Source organism: Coturnix japonica, chromosome 2 (genome assembly GCF_054131305.1).
Source record: "Coturnix japonica strain WE chromosome 2, WE-NBRP24, whole genome shotgun sequence".
In the NCBI taxonomy this organism is placed as follows: Eukaryota; Metazoa; Chordata; class Aves; order Galliformes; family Phasianidae; genus Coturnix; species Coturnix japonica.
Window position 1 is genome coordinate 100,694,829 of NC_140664.1, and position 20,373 is coordinate 100,715,201.

Genomic DNA, 20,373 nt, shown 5'->3' on the forward strand with positions numbered 1-20,373 from the left:
TGGGGTTTTTTTGTTTCTTTATTTTTTGGGGGTTATTAACACTTAGCAACTTATGGTGAAGAAGCATTGTCATATAAATAAATAGAACTATTCCTTTGTAGGTAAATGTCCACCTTTCATCCCTAACTTTCCTTACAAGAAATGCTTTAAGGTGTAAATACTTTCAGCCATTTCAGGCCAATAGTGCAATCCTATGCAGCATTGCCGACATCACCTTAACATGGATTTATAAAGGGCAAGTTCATAAGTCTAAGAATAAGCCAGCCTTTGCCTTCATCATTTACTCTATTCAGATTCAATGTCTGTAAATATTTCTTTTTCACTGAGTGGAATTTTTAGCCTTTTTTTTGTTTGTGGAGGAGAATGTAGAAACATAACCTTTATCATTTGGGATTTGAACTGAAATAATGATGTTTTGAAGATCATTATATATATATAATTATGCATATATATTTTAATACAATGTAACTGTTTTCTGTTTCTTACCATACTGAAGAAAATGTGTTTAATGAGAATAGTGACCTTAGGATCAAGTGTCCCTACGTTATGCATACGAATGAACTCAAATGCCTTTGAGTGAGCTGGTATTGCTTAATCCAAATAGCTATACTGTTCTGTCCTAATGTGTACAATATTTAGAACTCCAAATAAACAAGTTCCAGAACAAATCAATTCAGTACGAGAAGGGTGTTGCTGACAGAGCTGGAAAGTGCTGTGTAAGCACTGCTGTCTGCCACACACTCCAGGAAACCCTGCCGCAGAGCTGCTAGTTGCTACCATAATTATAGCAGAGGCAGATGATGTCACTGCTAGAGGGCAAATGAAAGAGCTTGATGTCATCAACGTTAGCATTATTATGCCAAAGCATCAGTGCTTTAGAAGTCTGTTCTTACAGAAGGAGCAACTCTAAGCGTTCGCTTTTGTTTGAAAATTATAGACGTGCTGAAAGCTCCATTGCTTTTCACCCAAATACAATTACAAACACATCATTTCTTTAACATAGTTTATTTCAGTGCTACAAATTACTTGGAGACAAGATATTTTCTAATCACAGTCAATGGATTCTGCTGAGCAAATTGTAGATATAGGTGAAAAAATGACAAAATGCCATGAGCTTATCTAATGAAAACTTTTACTCCACCTGGCTTTAAACAAGGCAAAGGTTCTTTACTAAAACTGAGATTTGGGACCTAGGCTACTAATGCATTGCATCCTTATTGTAACTTCATTAATTCTGAAGTTACATCTGAATCTGTTCATTACATTCTGTGTTACTTGAATTCACTGGATTCTTTCTAAAAGTAGACAGGCATTTCCAGATATGACTTTTTGTTAATAAAGCAGGTTTTCCTACAGTAAAATTCTGACAGCATCTGCTTTGACCAAAATTACCTCATCTCTTAAAATCATTTGAAACAGCTTATGCTTGAGTAGCATCAATGACAAATATGTCTCAGACACTTCACATTTTACTTTCTACCTGTGCGTGCTTCTTTTTCTAAGAATCAGTGCCAGAAAAACATGCTCCATTCTGCTTCCTGTAAAGTGCAACTGACTGACAGTGCGATCTCTTGAAAACAGTTCTTGCTGCAGTTTATCAGTCAATGATATATCTTCATTTGTCAAGTATCTGACTGCTGTTGGTAAAAAAACAACAAAAACAACCATATCCAGTCTGTCCTTAAGTGAGTGTCAGTAGCTCTGTGGTCATGGAAATAGAGCTCAGCATCTGATAGTCAGTAAGAATACATAGCCAGGATAAGTTTTGCTGTTTGAGCTGAGCTCCACCTTACTATGAGTCTACTGCTAACAGACCAGGTTAGGCTTGTTTTGTAGAGCTGCTCTAACACTTTTGATTACCATATAAACAATGAAGTGTTTGCAATGAGGGTCAGAACAACTAGTTAAAATCTCAAGCTTGTACATACAAAACATCTGATTTACTGATAGCTTTATTTTGTTTGTTTGCTTGTTTGTTTGAGAACTTTACCCTGAGCTGTTATACAACAAAAGATCTTTACCATGGAGGAATCAAACCCATCACTTGATTACAACTGTTTCCTAAAATGGATGAAATGGAAATGTCAGAGACAGTAGTAAAAGCTTTTTACCAAGCGGAAATATTTCTTCAAAAGGTGAATACCGCTGCAGGAAAAAACAGTGATGCTTGGAAAGCCCTATATTCCCACAGGTTCTTGTAATTTTGCTTGATTTCTGCTATTTAATATTCATACATCGAATTACATCATTTTTTAAATATGTCTGTTGATGTAATACTAAGGGTCAGTTTCTGTAGATCAAGCTTCTGTGCTCCAAATTGCAGCACACAGATGTGTGTTAAAGTCAGTCTAGAAACAGTGCATCAACATAGATATGATTCTATATTTGACCTAAGCAGCTCCGTCTCAGCTTTTTCTAGACTTGTGCACCTCAGTGAAACTCAACTTGAGCACACCACTGCTTACTGTTTCTGTCAGGCTGAACTTGCTGTTGGCACTTGTCTGTATAAATGTCATCAATTTTCAAAAGGGCTTCTTCATGGTAATGTAATGCGCAGTATCCTCTGCAGGACTGCAGGATGGAAGTCTTGATTCAGCCCTTGAAACATATGACAATAAGCACTATTTCATACAACAATTATCAGTGCTTATAATAGTAGTTTCTGATACTAGAGAGCAATTATGGTAACAGATTCCCTACCACTAGAAGCTTACAATCTAAACAAATAAAATATATTTCACAGAAGAGATCAATATACAAAAAGCAGAATTGTCTTCTTTCTTCCAGTGCATGTATTGCTGACTTAAGGGATTTTGAGCAGGACAAGAAGTTCTTATAAATTAAAACAATGAGAAAAGCAGTAGCTGGAGGAAGCACAACTGAAAGAACTAAAATTGTATCAGTGTCCTGAAGCTGGACAGGATACAGATCCATCAGAGGTGTAGGGCAAAGCGTCATCCATAAATGGGAGCTCAGAAAAATAGGAAGGGAATGTAGTCACAGAAAATAGAGTTCAGTGTATTTACTTATCTGTATTAGTGAATCTGTGGACACTGACAAAGATCCTTTTGTACTAAGTTGTTGCTTGATGCTTGTTTTTTGTGACAGTCCCCGAGATTTCTACAAATTTCTGGGAGAGCTGTAGTAGTATAACTCCTTTAAAAACAGGCAGCAGGCTTTAATTAGCTGGAGGCCAAGCTGAAAACCCATGCATGGATTTGCATGAGTAAATGCAAAAAATACTATGTCCAAGTGCTGGTATGAATATTTTTCACACAGTAATTGCAGCTTCTGCTCACTGAAAACATTTTCTTGTGCAGAGTCAAAATAGTTGTTTATAAGTAAAAAAGATATTATAGTTTGTAATTTTTGAAAAAAGACTTATTGAGCAGGAGAAGGGAGAAGCAGAGGGCAATAGTACTCCTTCACCCTAGAGGATGGCTTGATAATGTTTAGTAGTAGTGAAAAACCTAAAGGTAGAAACTGAAGTAATTCTCTCTTTCTACCAGTGTTTATTCTTAACAATAATTTTCTACAGTGTTTCTCACTGTAGATACTCAGTCTTTTAGGACCGAGGCCACTGATACCTCAGCTCTTCAGGTTTGTTGGAATATGCTTTGGAGATAATATTTGGCCAGAGCAATTTAAAGAATTGCCTGATGTTTAACCGCTCACTTTTATTTCTTCACCTCTCTTTTAAATGTCTTGGTAATTGTTTTTGTGCCTGCAGCGTCCATAGTGATAAAGGAGATAGAGTAGAATAACATTTAAAATGAACAACAAGCCAACAGCAACATTAAATCCAATATAGATATCTGTAAAGAAAAAAAAATAGAGAAGAATGTTAAGGAGAGACATACATGTATGTCATCTTAGATACAGAGATAACAGTCTAATGAAAAGTATGTACAATGGAAATATTTCCATAGTTGAACTTTCACATTTGTATCAGGTCCATGGTCTGCATTACATCTAAGTATGAAAACATACACTTTAATCCTGAAAACACACACACAGTTTCCTGCGAATGGCCAGATGTTACTTCTAGGCTTTCACAGGGTTTCATCAGGAATCAGCAAAACACTGAATAAATGCAGGAAGGGAGAAATACACTGTGACTAATGGAAAGTGACATTTGGTGCCTTGCCCTCCTGGAAATAACATTCAGGGAGGAATAAAGAAATTTGGCAAAGGTTATCAGCTGTCAGCTGCTGGTAGTTCAAGAAAAATATTTGCTCTGTCTGCATAGATCAACTGCACTGGATGTGTACAGTGAAGGCTAAGGTATCATAGTACATAAGCCAGAAATTCAGATGCATAAACATTACTGTGCACGTGCAAGCCATTTATGTTTTACATCTGCAGAAGCTCTGATGAATCTAACATACACAGGACTCCTTGCATAGCACCTATATGACTTTCTGTTGTTTATTTGCAGCAATGGGAGCTCCCCTTTGGGCCGTGATCTGAGGTGGCTCCATGTGTGAATGTGCTATTAATAGCACTGCCTTCAGACTGTTGAAAAAGTCTATTCTTTACAACCTTAGAGAAATTTATTTTAATCTACTTTCTTCATTCATAGTAAAGCTGGTCCACATCTATTAAAGGGAGACCAAAGGTACAAATTTTGTGGCCATTGATACAATTTCTGCTTCCACATCTTATGCAGAAAATACAGTGCTGTTACACTACCTTTCATTTTGTCTTTATTCCCACATTCTTTTGACCAATTTTCAGTAATTATAGGAGAAACTAATTCAGCAAACTTCTCAAGTGGGCAGGAAGAGGTGCATCCTGGCAGAGTGAGTAGGTAAGGATCCACTGAAGTGTCGTTCCGATAATGCATTTCAATGCTATACTGCCTGATTAATGAAATTGAAAAAAGATTTTTTAAACTGTTCTTAAATAAAAGATTTCTGACAAGCAGAATGTTGCAAACAGATTTTAGCATCCTACTCTAGAACCCATTACTCAAGAATGGAGGTTTTCTAAGAGACATATGAAAGACAGTTTTCCAAAGACAGTTACCACACAGATCACCAGTCAGATCAAAAGGTCCTTCTGAAGCCTTTTGTCTCTTCTAAACCCTCTGGTTTACTTGGGATTTGTGAGATAATTGGGAGATGTTGCTACCTTTTGAACAGGTAAGTTTGATTTACTACTTACTTCCACTTGATAAGGACTGTTTTCTTCTTCTGGCCTATAAAAGCACACAGATATATGCATATCCAACAAATGTGATTTTTTTCCATTTTAATGTAATATTGTGCCTGTTTTGGCTACTTAGTGAAATATCAGTTAAAGCAAATTTGTATCCCCTCAGAGCATTTGAGAGAAAATGAGTTGCAGGAAGAGGGAACCAACTTCTAAATACTTTGTCTTCTTACATAGAGAAGAGGATGCTTACCCACTGTCATCTTGGTAGAGTTCAAAAAACTGGCAAGCAGCATATGGTGGCAGCTTTCCATTGAAAATATTGAGAGCAATCTGGATGGCCCCAATTGTGGTGTCATGCTATTGGGGAGAAAACAACAACAACACAAAACAAACAAACAAACAAAAAACCAACCAACAAAAAACATTATTGAAATTTAGTTATATCAGTGACCATTTATAGAGAAGAATGAGAAGAGACTAGAGAGGGGAGAGAAATCCAGATAAAATAAAACTGTGTAAATTTGACTGTAAGAATGCATTCAGAGTATTCATTATCAGGCAAAATGTTAATGGACTACCTCAGGCAGCAGTGCCCATTTCCAAAAAGGTACCACAGTATGTATATGACATCTTCTGGCAATACTTTTTTGAGAGGAAATAATGAGGGAAAGCATGATCTGGTCTGAGAAATAAATCAGTTTTTCCAGGGCATTTTGCTATCCCTTCCTTCCAAATGAATTTTGTTTCCAAGAACAGATTAAGGCTGTATGTGATAGTATACCTCAAGTTAAATTCCAATTCCATTTCAAGTTAAAATCCAAGTCCTTTCAAAGGTATTACACAAAATAGTTGCACACAAAAATTGTTTCTCCTCATCTTTATATACACTCAGAACTTCTTAAACTGCTGTTTCTTCTGTTTTGACTTACACAATAAAATCTCACTTTTGCTTCTATTTTTGACAGAATCAGTTAACCTCAATCATCCACCTGCAGTCTCTTCCTCTCCCTATTACCTCTTCTCTATATTATAATCCTTCTTCTCTATGTTATAGTCTAACTTCTGCATCTTAATTATTATGCAAGATCTTGAACTTCTTAGAGTGATCGTTTTCAAAAATAAGAGTATGTATTAAGATATAAATATTAGAGTATATATAAAAATTATATAAAAATAAGAGTATATATAACTGGAATGGACTGCCCAGGGAGGTGGTGGAGTCACTGTCCCTGGGGGTGTTCAAGGAAAGACTGGATGATGTGTTGAGTGGGAGCTATTGGTAATAGGTGAATGGTTGGACTGGATGATCTTTTAGGTCTTTTCCAACTTTGGTGATTCTATGATTCTATATGGTCCCAAATCTTTAAAGCAGCATTGAAAATTCTGGATGCATATTGTACTTCCTTCTCAAAAAGAATAGAGTAGATCTAGAAAATGCACAGAAAAGGCAACCAGAAAAACTTACGGTGTTGTGCAGCTTCTAAATAAGGAAAGATTAAATACTGGGAAGCAGTTAGGGAAAGGAAAAGTGGAAGAAATGAGACAGAAAATAGTATGCTTGTAAGTGAAGCAGAAAAAGTGAATAAAGAATGTCTGTTCTCCTTTAGCCACAATAGAAATGCTAGGAGGGAGTTAAATCAGTACTGAGTTTTAAAAAATAAATAAATATGGAAGTACTTCTTTTTTCTTTTAACACACAAGTTTAGAAGTCATTGCCACAGGGTGTTGCAGATGCCAAAAGCTAAATGAATTTTAAAAGCAATTAGATAAATTGATGGAAAGATGTCTGTTGAGAGTTATTAAAAGCAGAGACAAAGATTCTGACTCAGGAAGTCCATAAACCACAGTTTGTTGAGAGGTTGCATCAGGGAAAGCATCACCCCATGCTGGTATTATTCTCACATTCTTCCCTGCTGCTGCACACAGGATAATGTATGAGCTAAGTGGACCTTGATCTGACCCAAAAGGCCCTTTTTGTCCTCTAAAATAAAATTAATTGGAATTTAAAAAATAAAAAATAAATTAAAAAAAAGAATATTCAATGTACTATCCCTTTCTAAGAAGAGGAAGTGTTTGAAAGCACAGCTGGAGTTCTGCTGTGTATAAACATCTCTGGGTAAGGAATACTTAAGGCAAGATACAACTTATGAAAACCACAGCAAAAACTGCAGGAAAAAAATGATATAACACGCAGATATTTTTACTATGTATGGTTTGATAGAAACAGGTGTGAGCTTTGTCCTGCTATATTCTGATACTGCCCTGGGTTCAGTTTATTAGCTGAATTGGATTGTGTAACTGGACTGTGTATATTTACTCATTTAACTTACGTGGAGACTGATTATTCTCTTTCAGAACTTTTTACTAGTGAAATCATAGAAATATTTATTAAAAGTGAGGCTACTTACTGCAGAGTAGACCTCCATTTTTCTTTCTTTTGAAGAATTAGCAGCTTGCTTAATACTATTTAAAATAGTATTCACAAGGACACCTTAAAAAGAGAGGAAAGGGAGAGGAAAATGAAGATATAACATTTGCATAGAACCAAAAAAGTAAAGGGCTTTGAGTGTCAAACAGAACACATCTACTCAGATCTCATACTCATTTTTTAGCACATCCCAAGTTCACAACTAGTGAGAAAACAGAGCAAAAGAAAGTTAAGTATATCATTCATCATCCAGGCCAACTGAAGTGACTGAATTTACAGAAATCAGCTAGAATGATCCTTAGAATTATGGCCAATGACCCTTCCAGCTTTGTTGTGCCGAGATCTCCATTCTTTTTTATCTCTTTGGAGTGATGCAATAATGTTGGCTGCATTAGCCACTTCCTCTCTAGATGCTGAAGAAATATTTTTAACTGTTTAATTCCCACAAGTCACCCAGTATCAATTCTTGATTTTATCAAAGCTCTTTTGTACTCCTTATCCAAACCAGAGCTAATCCAAAGCCAGTAGAACAAGTATAATTTTTCACAAGTAAAGCAACAGGATGTTCTATGTTGTTACGAGCATTGTCTTATCAGAGAATGAAGCATTTTTTATTTACCTCCTTGTAGTCGTGATTTCTCTTCTGTTTTATAAACTCCAAATATTGATAATAAGGCCAATTCTGCCAGTTTTTCCATCTTGTCCACTGTATCTTTGGTGGCCCATACAGGTAGAGAGTAATTGTGAATACTCTAGTGAGAAAGGAAAGCAATGTTTTATTTTTTATTATATTCCCATCTTTCTATTGCCTAGCCTCACATTACTATGTTTGGACTCTCTGAGGCTGAAGAAATCTCTGAGGAAATTTTTGTCCGTTATAGTTTTATTCATCAGTGTTCCATGAAATACGCTCTGTGAAAATAGGGATCAACCTGAACAGGAAGAGAGGAATCATCTGCATTGAGATAATCTCTTGTGAGGCACCATGTATTATTACTGTAACAGTACTACTTTTTTATTTTGTTAGTGTGACAAATTGCAGACATGTGTCTTACCCTGTGATTAATTCTTTGATTATGTGATTACCCTCATCCTCTCCTCTATTAGTGGCCCTTCGGGTTATAATCTAGCTCCAGATTACCCTGCCTTTTCCATTCTGTGGTTCTATCACATCACTGGTCACTTACAGACAAGTGTCAATCTACTGTTATGTAACAGTGATTGTATCTTACAGTACAGAATTGTCCCATGCTTAGGACCAGTCTGACTCTGTTCACTGCAGTGATCAGTTGCAGCAATCTTATATATGAAGACAACAGTTTTGAAAGTTATAAGCCATGTTCTTAGGGTATTTTGTTACCAGTACACTAAATTAGGATTTAGATTCAAAGTTAAAAAAATAAGCAAATTCAGGAGAGAGGGCAATTCTTTTCTAAGGAACCACATTTACATTGTTTAATTGAAACATATCTTGGAGTTATTTTCTTCCTATAACCCTTATTGCATCATTATTACCTCACAGTACAGTGTATCGTACGTATTCCAGAGCTGGAAATTGTCCAGTATTTTAAGGTGGTTTAGTTCAAGTCCTGTGTTAACTGCCATTGTTTGTATAAAATCCTGGGGGGGAAAAAAAAGTGAGTATGCCACAAATACTCAATACATATAGAACATACATTCATACAGATTCACTAGTGTCCAACCTGACAACACACAAATGTTTGATTTTACACACGTGGAATCCTTATAAAGGAATATTCTGGTTGAAGTTTTCAATTTTTAATGATTTTGATGTGCTGATTTCTATTTCACACATTGGTTTTTGCCCAGCTTTACTAGGGATGTCTGCTATTCTTGATGCTACTTTCTTTTCTTCTGACTGCTCCAGGAGGCTACCTCCACCTCCACAAGCCTTCAGAAGTAAAGAAGAAGGTGGCACTTAAGACAAAGGAAGATGAGCAAAAAAGGATGAAGGGAAAATGGAAGATTTAAAAAACAACAAAACACACAGAAAAAAACAGAGGCAAATACTCAGGATGAGGAAAAAAGAAGCCGAGGAGGAAACTAGATTTTCCTTCACCTATTGAAAGGAGGCTGAGGATCCTCCTTTCTGTGGAGTAATAGGCTCACAACACTTTCCAAAAGGATTCTTACTGTTTGTGATAAGACATAAGAATAAAGGGACTGGATAATATTCCTTATTTTTATGTTGCCTGTTTCATGCTGGTAGATGAGAGAGGACTGCAATGAAGTTTTAATTCACCTCACTGGCAGGTGAATGAGTCTGCCTAGGGTTGCTGAGCTAGCAGAAATTTAGATGAAAGCAAAGAAAAATAGAAAATATTGGGTTTAGCCCAACAAGCATAGACAGGAAGCCTGAAGTGACTTAGAGAGAATGTCAGGATATGGGAAACAAAAGATCCCTGCTTCATTTGTGCATTAGTGCTATTACGAAGTGCATGAGCACAGCACTGACACCAATGACCACAATCCAGAGCATTTTCTGCATGAATCAAATATATTATCTGTATATCCACAGTCTTCTGCAGCACTGGAATGGGAAATTCTGTATCAGTGACTGTGAAGTTTTGTATCTGATTAAAAATGTAGGTCCATCATAAGATGGACATAAAATGCATCTCTGAGAGAAATTTACACAACTCAGTGTTTGCCTGATTGGGCTTGCTTTAGTTCTTTGTTACCATAGAATGATTTGGTCTGAAAGGGACCTTAAAGACCACTTAGTTCCACTCCCCATGGGCAGACACCTCTCACTAGACCAGGCTGCCTAAAGTCCCATCCAACGTGATCTTGAACTCTTCCAGGGATGGTGCAACTACAGCTTCTCTGGGCAGCCTGTTCCAGTGCCTCATCACCCTCTTAGCAAAGAACGTCTTCCTAACGTCTAAGCAAAACTTTCTGTTTTAAAGTGCTTTTTCTTATTTTTCATTTCCACTTCATTTAGACTTACCATATATGGTTGTATTCTACTTTGAAATTCACTAGATGTTTGGGTTTCCTTCTGAAGTTTATCAAAACGAGGACAGTCACGCAGAGGAAAATGCAGCTTCTGAAACAAGAGAAGCAAAACAAAATAGTTTTAGAACAATTAACACATCTCTAGTTTGTCTGTTGCTGAGATTTCTGATGTAACATTTGTGATATAAGTTCATTCTGTAACTGTTTGTTTGGGTGCATTGTTTATGAATTCTTGAACAGAGGAAGTGGACTTGCGGCCATGATTGCTGGATTTCCATCAGTTTAACCAATTTTGTCAGGAAGCAGTTACATGTGTGTCAGATGATTGCTTTTGGAAATGGATCAGAGTTCATAACCAGGAATTTTAAAAAGCTACCATTTCCCTCTTAATTTCTGTATCCCAGGAAATGCTGCTTGACTCCAACTAGGATTGAAATCTGAATTATCTCTCAGTCTACACATGCTGCTTTCAGATTTTGGGAGATAAGTACTGCATTATGGTAAGCATTTTAAGTAACTACTTAATGGACAGAACTTGAAATGTGAGTGACAAATAAACTGTGCTCCTGAAATATCAAAAAACGTGAGTCTAATAGCTCTGTTCTTTTTTTGGGGGTCATGGTTTCATATTTAATAAACCCAATTCTATGAATTATGAGGTTATAGTTATAGTAGATGTTTGATCTGAACCATGTATATCCATCAAACTGTGTGCTGATAATTAAATATATGCTTTATGCCAGTTTCAGAAGTACCTAATCCAGACAATAACAAATGAGGTCTGCCAGCAAAAAATTACAGCGAGCAAAATAAACTTGTGCTGATTCAGCAATTTATGCCACATCACTAGAGCATTTTAGACCCAGCAGTAATATTATCCTGCAACAATACAAACTGTGTAATGGAACTTATTTAACATACAGTGGAAAAATTCTCTGTATAGAGGCTCTTAGTAAAAGCCATTAAATTTGAATATTTATTGCCTATGCAGGACAGAAAGAAGAACTGCTCTGCCATTTGATGAACAATAACAGACTGCATGTAGAGGGCTTCTCTTTTTGTTTTGTAAACATGAGGCTTTGCAGTAGTCACCAACTGGCAGTAGCACATTTTCAGTTGGACACATTTCCATGGGGGCATTTTCTCTGTAATAGCAGCACACTTGAGGTTGAAGGCTCAAAGCTGCAAAATGAAGCTGGGGAATGTTGCTTAATTACACAATAACAAATGTTTTTTTCTGTATGGCTTAATTATCCCCCTCTAGGTCTTATTAATAAAGTCACACTTTTTGGCCTCATTAAACAGAGCTCAATGCTGTTGCATGTCAGGTCTTGGTAGATCTCAGTGGCTGAAAAATAAACTGTGACTAGGTCATTGCTTTTTTTTTTTTCTTCTTTTTTTCCCCCAGGATTGTACTTGGCCTTCATTTCCTATTTTGTGTTGCTTGGGGCTTGAAAACACTGTCAAATGTCTGTCTGGCTTGGCAAGGCAACAATGGTTGGTTTTGTTGTTTTTTTCAGGTGGTTTGCAGAGTCTGACTCAGAGAGGTTTCATCACACACAGGGAAACATCAATACCCATTCCTGAAGCAGCTTCAGAAGCGAGGGGGCATCAGACCATCCTATGGATGAGCTTGCATCCTCCAAACAACTCACGGCACTGCACTGTGATACCCCTAGATACCCCTAAGGACTATGAGGTTTTATACATATTTTATACATATACTCTTGCCATTCTGATGCTTTTACCATCCTGTGGCTTGAGAACTTCCCCTGGTATTCCTCATTTAAATAACAGAGACAATATTCTTTTTTATTTAGGAATATAGGCAGATTTCAAGCTGAACTGCATTGTGCCCAATCCATTTTATGGAAACCCCTTCTCCTTGTAGCTGCTTTCAAGCACAGCTTTAAAATGGCTGAATGCCAGTGGGAAGACAGATGCATCCCATCCCTGCTGAAAGTCTGTATTCTGATGTTGGTGACTGAACAGGCAGTTATTTTAGGTCTTTTGAACACATTTCCTTAAAGTCAACTTCTATCCTCAAAGGCAGAACAAAATTAACCTTCCTGCTGTTAGATTTAATAACTTTTCTTTTCTTACACAATCTTTGTCACAGGTGCCAGTGACACTAAGATCTAAACCTAATTCAGCCAGGAAGAGCTGTTTACAGCCAAACTTCTATAAGACCAATCATTCAGGTGGGACTGCTCTTACTACAGACTGTAAGGGAAATGCTAGTTTCATTAAGTGTTTGTACAGCATAAATTGACCTTTGTCTGTAATTAGAGTGCCTAAGTGCTACTAGAACAGGAAAGTAATAATTTAGAGGTCGTTATAGTGGCTGATGTAAATCCCATTCTTTACATAAACTAAGACTGAACTTGCTAAAGAGGGGAATTCCATCTGCCTGATTGATATTCAGGAAAGCACTTGCTCTCTATGTTGTTTTAGGGCAGCTTCCTTGTGATACTGTCCAAAAATGTCCTTTTGAGAAGAAATATTGGAGCTTGAAGAAAATGTGTGTGGTTGACAGATCAGGTATTCTGCAACTACAGAGTGAGGATTTTCATGCAGCTATTACAACTTGAATTATAATATGCTTGTCAGTCAGTAGCTATGGTTGATGTTTTCTCTTAGATTGAACTCAAAGAGAATGTAAAATGTTTGTTATAGCATTCAAAAAACAAACAAAAAACAAAAAAATCCTCTGAGAAATTCTAAGGCATTACAGGAAGCGTCCAGACAATACTTACCAGATCTGCTGATTTTGTCACAACATGAACAGGAATTGGTTGCCAGAGGAGGTCAGGGTTCCAAATTTGACTGCTAGTTGGTGGAAAGAGGCCAGAAAGGTATGACTGGGCACTCATAATGGTGCGGTCATAATCTGTACTTCGTATATAGAACTGAGGATAAAATGGCAAAGAGTTAGTAAATAAATGGAAACAACTAAGAAAAGAAGAAGCTTAACTCATCAAGCCTGGCTTCATGTTTTTCAGTCCTGTTTTTGCCTGGAGTCAGAGCACTGAAACCATAACGCAGCTTTCAAAGGCTCTACTATATTTGCATAAACAAGATTGCAGTGCACCTTTCACTTTGGAATCTAACCTTCCAACTGAACTAAAAGGAACGAGAAAAGGTGTTTTAAAAGAATAAAGCTTTGTTTTCTGAGGTTCGGGGTTACATCAATATGATCCATCTGCTGTAATTCAAGGATGAAGATACTTTTAATCATAGTGGTTAATAAAACTTCTCTCAGAAGCATGGCAAAGCTACGGTCTTTTATACTTTCCCATCATTGCATCCCTCAGTCAGTTCACCAAAATGGCAGCACTGTTTCCCCTTGATGGGTCTGTGCTATGTGACAAGCACATTCTAACAACTTTGAGACTTCTTGTTCACAGGATGACACGTGAGCATGGCTCATCACATTACTAGATATAGATTCATCTTTAAGCAGAGCAGAAAAATATTAGGTCACTATGGATAAATATCCAATTTATTAGATGGTGTGGAGCTGTACAGTCCTGGAAAACTGGGTAGTGGAAGACACAAACTAAACGCAGAAGCCTAAATTTAAAGTCTTGACTCCATGTTTTTACCTTGACATAAAGTCTGACTATCAAAGGAGTTCTTCTATTACCTGGATTTTGCATTACTGAAAGAAATACGATGATGTCCTTTTTATATAAAGTCCAAAGGTCTGCTATTCCAGATAACTGTCCTACAGAGAGTTCTGCTTTATACCTCTTTCCGGTTGTATGTGCTGTTCAAAAAGTTGGAATATCTTTTCCTCGTGTACTGTCCAAGTTCAAAGAGCTGCTGCATTCCAGTCTGTCAGGCAAGCATACAGATGACAATTAGATTAATGTGACTGTAGAATGTTAAATTTGTTTCTTTTCTATTTTCTTTTTTCTTCAGCTCTGTAAATGCTCTTGGGGTTAATAATAACACTGTAAAGAATGCCTGTTAATGACATCTGAAAAAGAAAGACTGATAACATTGTATTCACTATTGTCATTGCTATGCTATTTGATCAACCTGATTAATTTGTGGCTTACATTACATATCTTTAATAATTGTTTTCCCATCTTTGGTTTGGTACAACTGCAGTTATCTTCCACTGCACGCCCTGTTTTCTATTATTCATTTCAAATGCTATGAGCAGAACATTAACTTTTAGCTGCCAGAGAAGTACATTCTTATTATTGTTGATAAAAAGATAATAAAATAGAAAAAAAGCTCCCCCTAAAATCTATGCCAAAGCACAACTTTTTTTTATTTTTCATTATATCATAAGCTACTTGCAGGGAGATCATAATGTGTTCTTTGACTGCCTGAATTTCATGAATCTTTCAAGTCTCCCTTCAAATAATAAATGCTGAATTGTCCCTGATTCATGCCTCTGCATCATGATGACACATGCATCAGAATGCATTGGCCTTTCTTTGCTCCAGATTTGCATATGCTAAATACAGTTAAGGAGCTAAGGCTTGATGTTAAGGTGCCAGAGCTAAAGTAGGTTCAGCATATCCTACTGAAGCCCTGGGCTCAAAGCAGTCTCATTAGAAGACACATTGTCCCCAGAAGCAGCTTTCTCCTGCAAGACTTCACTTTTTTTGTAGGTGTTAGTAAAATTATAAAATACAGATTAATCACACAACCTGGTGTGCACATATAATTAATTTATCCTAATATAAAACACTGGGTATAGCACCCGGTGTTCAATGCTCATTAGAAGTTCAGCAATATTAGATCATGGATAATCTTTAAACTTGTCGTTTGCTTGAAGGAAGACACTCTATCACAAAGTGGTTTCTGTGTAAGCTATGATGAACAAGACTTCAGTTCAACAGAAGCTGGATGAATAAGTTTCCACAAACATTTATGAATTATTGGGTATTGCTAATAGCGACTATCAGTATTTGGTATTTTGCTGATGTTTGCAGAGTACACATCAAATTGTGGCCACTTCCTATATTTGTAGCATATGTATGTGCTACTGATAACATTAACATACCTTGGTAAGTTGTCCAAATCCCTGGGGCCATTCACTTTCTTTGTGTAAATCAGTTGGAAAGTTTACAACAGGTGATCGGTCACCATGTCGGAAAACCTAATAAAATTCATATTAACAAATCAAATTAATTACTGCTAGCATTCTATTCTTCCCTGACTAGAGGACAATCATACAATTTTACTTCCAGTGACATTTTTCAAATACAAATATTGGAGAGTAAGCAGCAACCTAGTCCAATAGGATTAGAGTACATTCTTTACATGGAAAAATATATACTCTATATAGGAGTTCAGTGGGCATGATCCTGATTATTCTTTCATTTAGGAATTAGAAATCTAGTGACCCAAAATGCCAGTGCCCAGATTATAGCTGTAGCTAGGCACGCATACAAGAAATTGGACTGAATTTTGGACACTTGGCCACTCTAAATTTAAAAACAATCCTGATGTGCTCATATGAGTATTTAATTACTTCGGCACCACACTTTAAATTTTAGTGACTACTTTTTTCATAGTGGTACCTTCCAGGTACACTGTCTTACGTTTAATTTCATGCTCATACCTCAATGTAAAGAAGTAAAAGTTTATCAATTGTACTGTTAGCTTACTTAATATTTACTGCTATTTTTAAATGTATTTATGAGAATATTTAAGAAAGTATCTAGATTTTTTTTTTTTTCCTGTTAATTTCAGTGACAGCAAAGGGTTTGGTTGCTTTGGTATCCTGGACATTCAAGCATGGTGAGTATTAGTGTGATATTTGCAGTCATATGATTTGTATATCAAGAAACTTCAAGTGAGCCTTTTAGTCACTGTGAAAGTGTGGTGTATCTGTTCATAAAGTGACATTTGTTCCATAATAACACACTGATACAGAGATACATACCTTGATTACAATTAGTACTCAACATTGCCTAACTAAGCCACATCGTTCTTCCCACACATCAAAGAGATGAGTTTGTTTGCCACTCCCACTGGAGTGGTATATATATTTTCAAAATAAACTAAAGAAGTGTGGTTTAATGTTTAATTACAACCTTTTTTTTTTTTTTTTTTTTTTTTAGCAATGTGCACAAAACAGCTAGAGCAGGTACTACAGAGTTAGAAAATACTATCCTTTAAAAGAATATATAATTGGATTTCCCCATGTGTTCAAGTTCTCTATAGTAGACATGAAGATTTACTGGAGTATTAGAAACCATTGGAACCATACATAAAACTGCTTATTGTTTTTTGGCATTTGCTAGTTGAACTTCACTGAAAATGTGGTCAACCTGACATAAATACTGTTCATTAAACCAAGAAGTCATTTTTTTACTAGCATAAACAAAATATTTGACTAATATTGAATTGATGAGCTTCAAAAAAGGATAATTCTGAGTTGAAGTGTAGCAAAATAGTTCATAAAATATTCTTAAATATTTTATCTCTGTATGCAATTTTTATCAGCATCTCTGTATGGCTCTTTATATGACTTCAGACAGTTCTCAAAATCAACAGATGCAGTTACCAACTCCCTCTCCTTCAACACTATTGCAGCTTGAAGCTGATTTGATGTTTGGGTTCTCCCATTCTGTCTTTACAGCACTTCAGATCAAAATGGCTCAGACTTTGGCCAGCACTTGCTCCTATTGTTGTCAGATGAAAGATCGTGTTGAAGAAAAACTAGGGTAGGGGCAAGCTGAGATTATGGCACATATATGTGTATAAAACATCTTCATTCAAAAATGTCATTAATTACAGTGCATAATGTGGCTCTGAGTAATAGTGAGCCTCATATGGACATTTTTATTGAGAGACTCAACTTCAAACAAGATTTCTTACATTGCAGCTAGCAGTAAGAAGGTAAAAAACAGGGGATCCATGGAACCAGTCATGCCACCAGTCCATCATAGGTGCAGAAATACTAAGCATGTTCAGTCAAGATTTCATATGGCTCATGGTGATTAAATAGATAACATCCTTAGTCAGCACATCCTGTTCTGAGAAAAAGCATGATGAAATCATATCACCTCAAAAACCACACCTCTTTGTGTAGATGATAGGTGAAATGAGTGCCTATCTGGAGTCAGAAGTTACAAATCAGAACTTCTTTACAGAGACAGTAAATGAGTATTGCATTTCTACTTGGATACCTGATGGCCCTAGATAGTTCCTATTTCCTTCTCTTACGTCTATGTTAGTGCCTAAGAATTATTGTTAGGGTTAATATCTACATGTAAGGAGGAAATCTAAAACAGCATTTTGACAAATTGGCTGGTATTACAGCTTTTCACCACAAAACACTTGTGGCTAATAATTAAAACACCCCAAGTCAGCGCAAAGATGGAAGATACAAGGAGAGAGCAGTTCACCTTCAGCTTGAATCTGGAAGTGAGCAAAAGGGAACTTGTCTGGTTCCACCCTCCCTAGCAGATGTATTTTATGTTGTGCAATTCCGCTGAGAAAGTTCTTAAAAGTAATTATGACACTTTTTTTACAATACAGTAATACTCTTAGGTGACTACACAGCAACTTCCAGAGAATACAGCTGGAAAATGGCCACTGAATTAACTCAGAAATGGCCACTGAATTAACTCAGAAAGGTGCAGACTTTCATCGACTGCAGCCCGACTGTCATTTTATCCCATTATGTCAATGAAATGTTCTGGGGCCAATTTCTATTAATATCTCTTTCTGTTTCTGCTAGTAATTCTGATCACATGTGAATTCAAACTGTGAATTTAGAAGGCAAAATTCTACTGAACACACAGAAACCATGCCTTGAGAAAGGAGGTATATGCTGATAATAAGACTGGATCTATTGTAGCTTTTCAGGTAGATCGGTCAGTCTAAGGAAAAGTGTCAGGGATAAAATGAAGACATTTAAAATTAAATATACAAATTTTAACATTAGTTCTGATAATTTACTTCATAAATAGATACAGTTCTATCTTATTATTTCTTTTTTTTTTCTTTTTTTTTTCTTTTTTTTCTTTATTTCTTTTAGGTAGGTGTGGAAGATAGCTGCATAGGTGTGATAAAGAAGCTGATTTAGGACAGGAAGGATCGTATCTCCGTAATGGTGAGCCTTTCCTGCAACTATTTTTTCTTTCAGTACCACTGCTTGTTAGCACACAGTAACAGCTGCAATTCTGTAAAAGCCTCATTCTCTTCAGAGAGTTAATTCTCCAGAGCATGTTAACAGCCTGAATTCACCCCTGCATCTAGCTAGTTCTCCATTTCACCACTGAAACATTTAAGGGTACTGCTATATACAGAACATTACTGGAATTAGTAAGAGTTGAGTTCCTGCCTTCTTTAGGGTCTGAAACAGCAACAAGGCTTAGCAGGAGTAGAAACTGGTTTTTCTGGTGCACTCTGGCCTCTCTCCAATTGGCACATCTACATAAACCAACCAATATAGAAGGGTGGAAAAATATCTTAAAATTCCTATTTATATATGTAAATTCCAATCCCCAAAACTTTGTGTTGAAAATATCACTTTAAACCAACTATACTTAATCAGTATACCTCTCCCTACTAAAGAAAGCCCCAAACAGTTAGAATGAAAAGGGTTGTGATGCAACCTTCACCGTCCAAATTACTTTATTGTATAAATCTCTCATTTACTTTAGCTATGGATGAAACTGATGCTGAAGTACCGTCCAGTTACTTTAAAAAGAGCAGTAAACCAGCAAAATACATTTACAGTCTGTTTTTAAAATAACTACAGTTAACACAACACCCATCTCAAATATCTACATAAAATGCCCTTTTCTGTTTTAGTACTCTACTATCCTGATTCAGTTGTTCACTGTCATGGTGACTTCTATTTTGCAATTTCAGAGCCATCAAAAGCTTCATCTTCCAAGCACAATGAAGGTAGGCCACAATCACCAGGTCTGACTATGCAACAGGTAAAGTAGGCTTCAGATCTCTGCACCCCCATGCACTATGCCTCTACCACAAAGTGACATGGTTTAGTTATACTGAAAAAAATACTAGTAATTAGGAGGTGAAAATTCTTATAGCTAGAGGCATTCTTATCTTAAGGAGTCTTTAAATTTAGTAAGAAAAAAGAAAGTTGTATTGTTAAGTTTAAAGAGAGGCTAAAGAACTGCACACCTGGTTTGATTTGACAGACATACCAAATTCCCTGCATTTCCCACAGTTAAATAGAAAACAAATCCACTCACTGCAACCACGAACTTCAGTTCTTTTTCTGCAGTTGCTGGCTGAAGCAGAATGAAGGTAACATGAAAAGCAAAACATAGAATCCAACATGGGTTGGGCAGCCGTATCACTCCCATCCTGGCAGCAGATGAAAACAGTACCTGGAGCTCCTGCAGCTGCTCGGGCTTAACAGCCAGGATAGGAGGCTGGACTTCAAAAGGGGTGGAACTGAGGCTGGTGAATTTCAAATCCAGGAGGAATGTTGTGTGACTACGCAACAAACCCCATCACTCTTTGTTTTCAAATTACTGTTTACATTCCATTTAATCAAGTCATAATTCATTTCCTTTTTGTCAGTGACGTTTTTCTCTTTTGGAGCTTAAGGATGAGGCTGAAATACGAGGAGTTGCTGGGCATTTATAATGTTCCAACCTCCCTGTTCTATTTCTACTTCTTAGGGCTTTGAATTTTTACCGGTGATAGCACAGCCACAAGGATGAACTCAGAACCAAGAAAGAGCCAGGCAACACTGTTTTCTCTTTTCTGTCCCATTAATCCTCTTTTCCACGTCCCTACCTACCCTTTTTCTCTCCTTGTCTACGTTGTCACCGCAAAATCAGAATAATTATTTT

General features: G+C 36.6%; 1 protein-coding gene across 2 annotated transcripts; it reads right to left on the reverse strand.

The window, feature by feature from the left end:
• Window positions 1–989: 989 nt before the first annotated feature.
• LOC107309358 (prostatic acid phosphatase-like) lies at window positions 990–19,927 on the reverse strand. Of its 2 annotated transcripts, none has more exons than XM_015854077.3 (11): window positions 19,765–19,927; window positions 15,588–15,683; window positions 14,315–14,401; window positions 13,321–13,473; window positions 10,557–10,655; window positions 9,101–9,205; window positions 8,205–8,337; window positions 7,566–7,648; window positions 5,408–5,514; window positions 4,693–4,862; window positions 990–3,815 (listed from the first exon to the last, which is right to left on the reverse strand). In XM_015854077.3, exons 1-11 carry the CDS (start codon window positions 19,876–19,878, stop codon window positions 3,697–3,699), a joined length of 1,266 nt encoding a protein of 421 aa, XP_015709563.1. In that variant the 5' UTR covers window positions 19,879–19,927; the 3' UTR covers window positions 990–3,696. The 2 variants fall into 2 exon arrangements, with proteins under 2 accessions (XP_015709563.1, XP_032298276.1); XM_032442385.2 differs by having other exon boundaries at window positions 14,211–14,401; window positions 19,765–19,903.
• Window positions 19,928–20,373: the final 446 nt, after the last annotated feature.

Coding starts and splice junctions, on each gene's coding strand:
- LOC107309358 (XM_015854077.3), bottom strand. CDS start 19,878: ATGGGAGTGATACGGCTGCCCAACCCATGTTGGATTCTATGTTTTGCT. Junction 9,206..10,556: donor GTAGAATACAACCATATATG/GTAAGTCTAAAT, acceptor TTTCCCCCCCAG/GATTTTATACAAACAATGGC. Junction 8,338..9,100: donor ACGATACACTGTACTGTGAG/GTAATAATGATG, acceptor CTTTCTCACTAG/AGTATTCACAATTACTCTCT.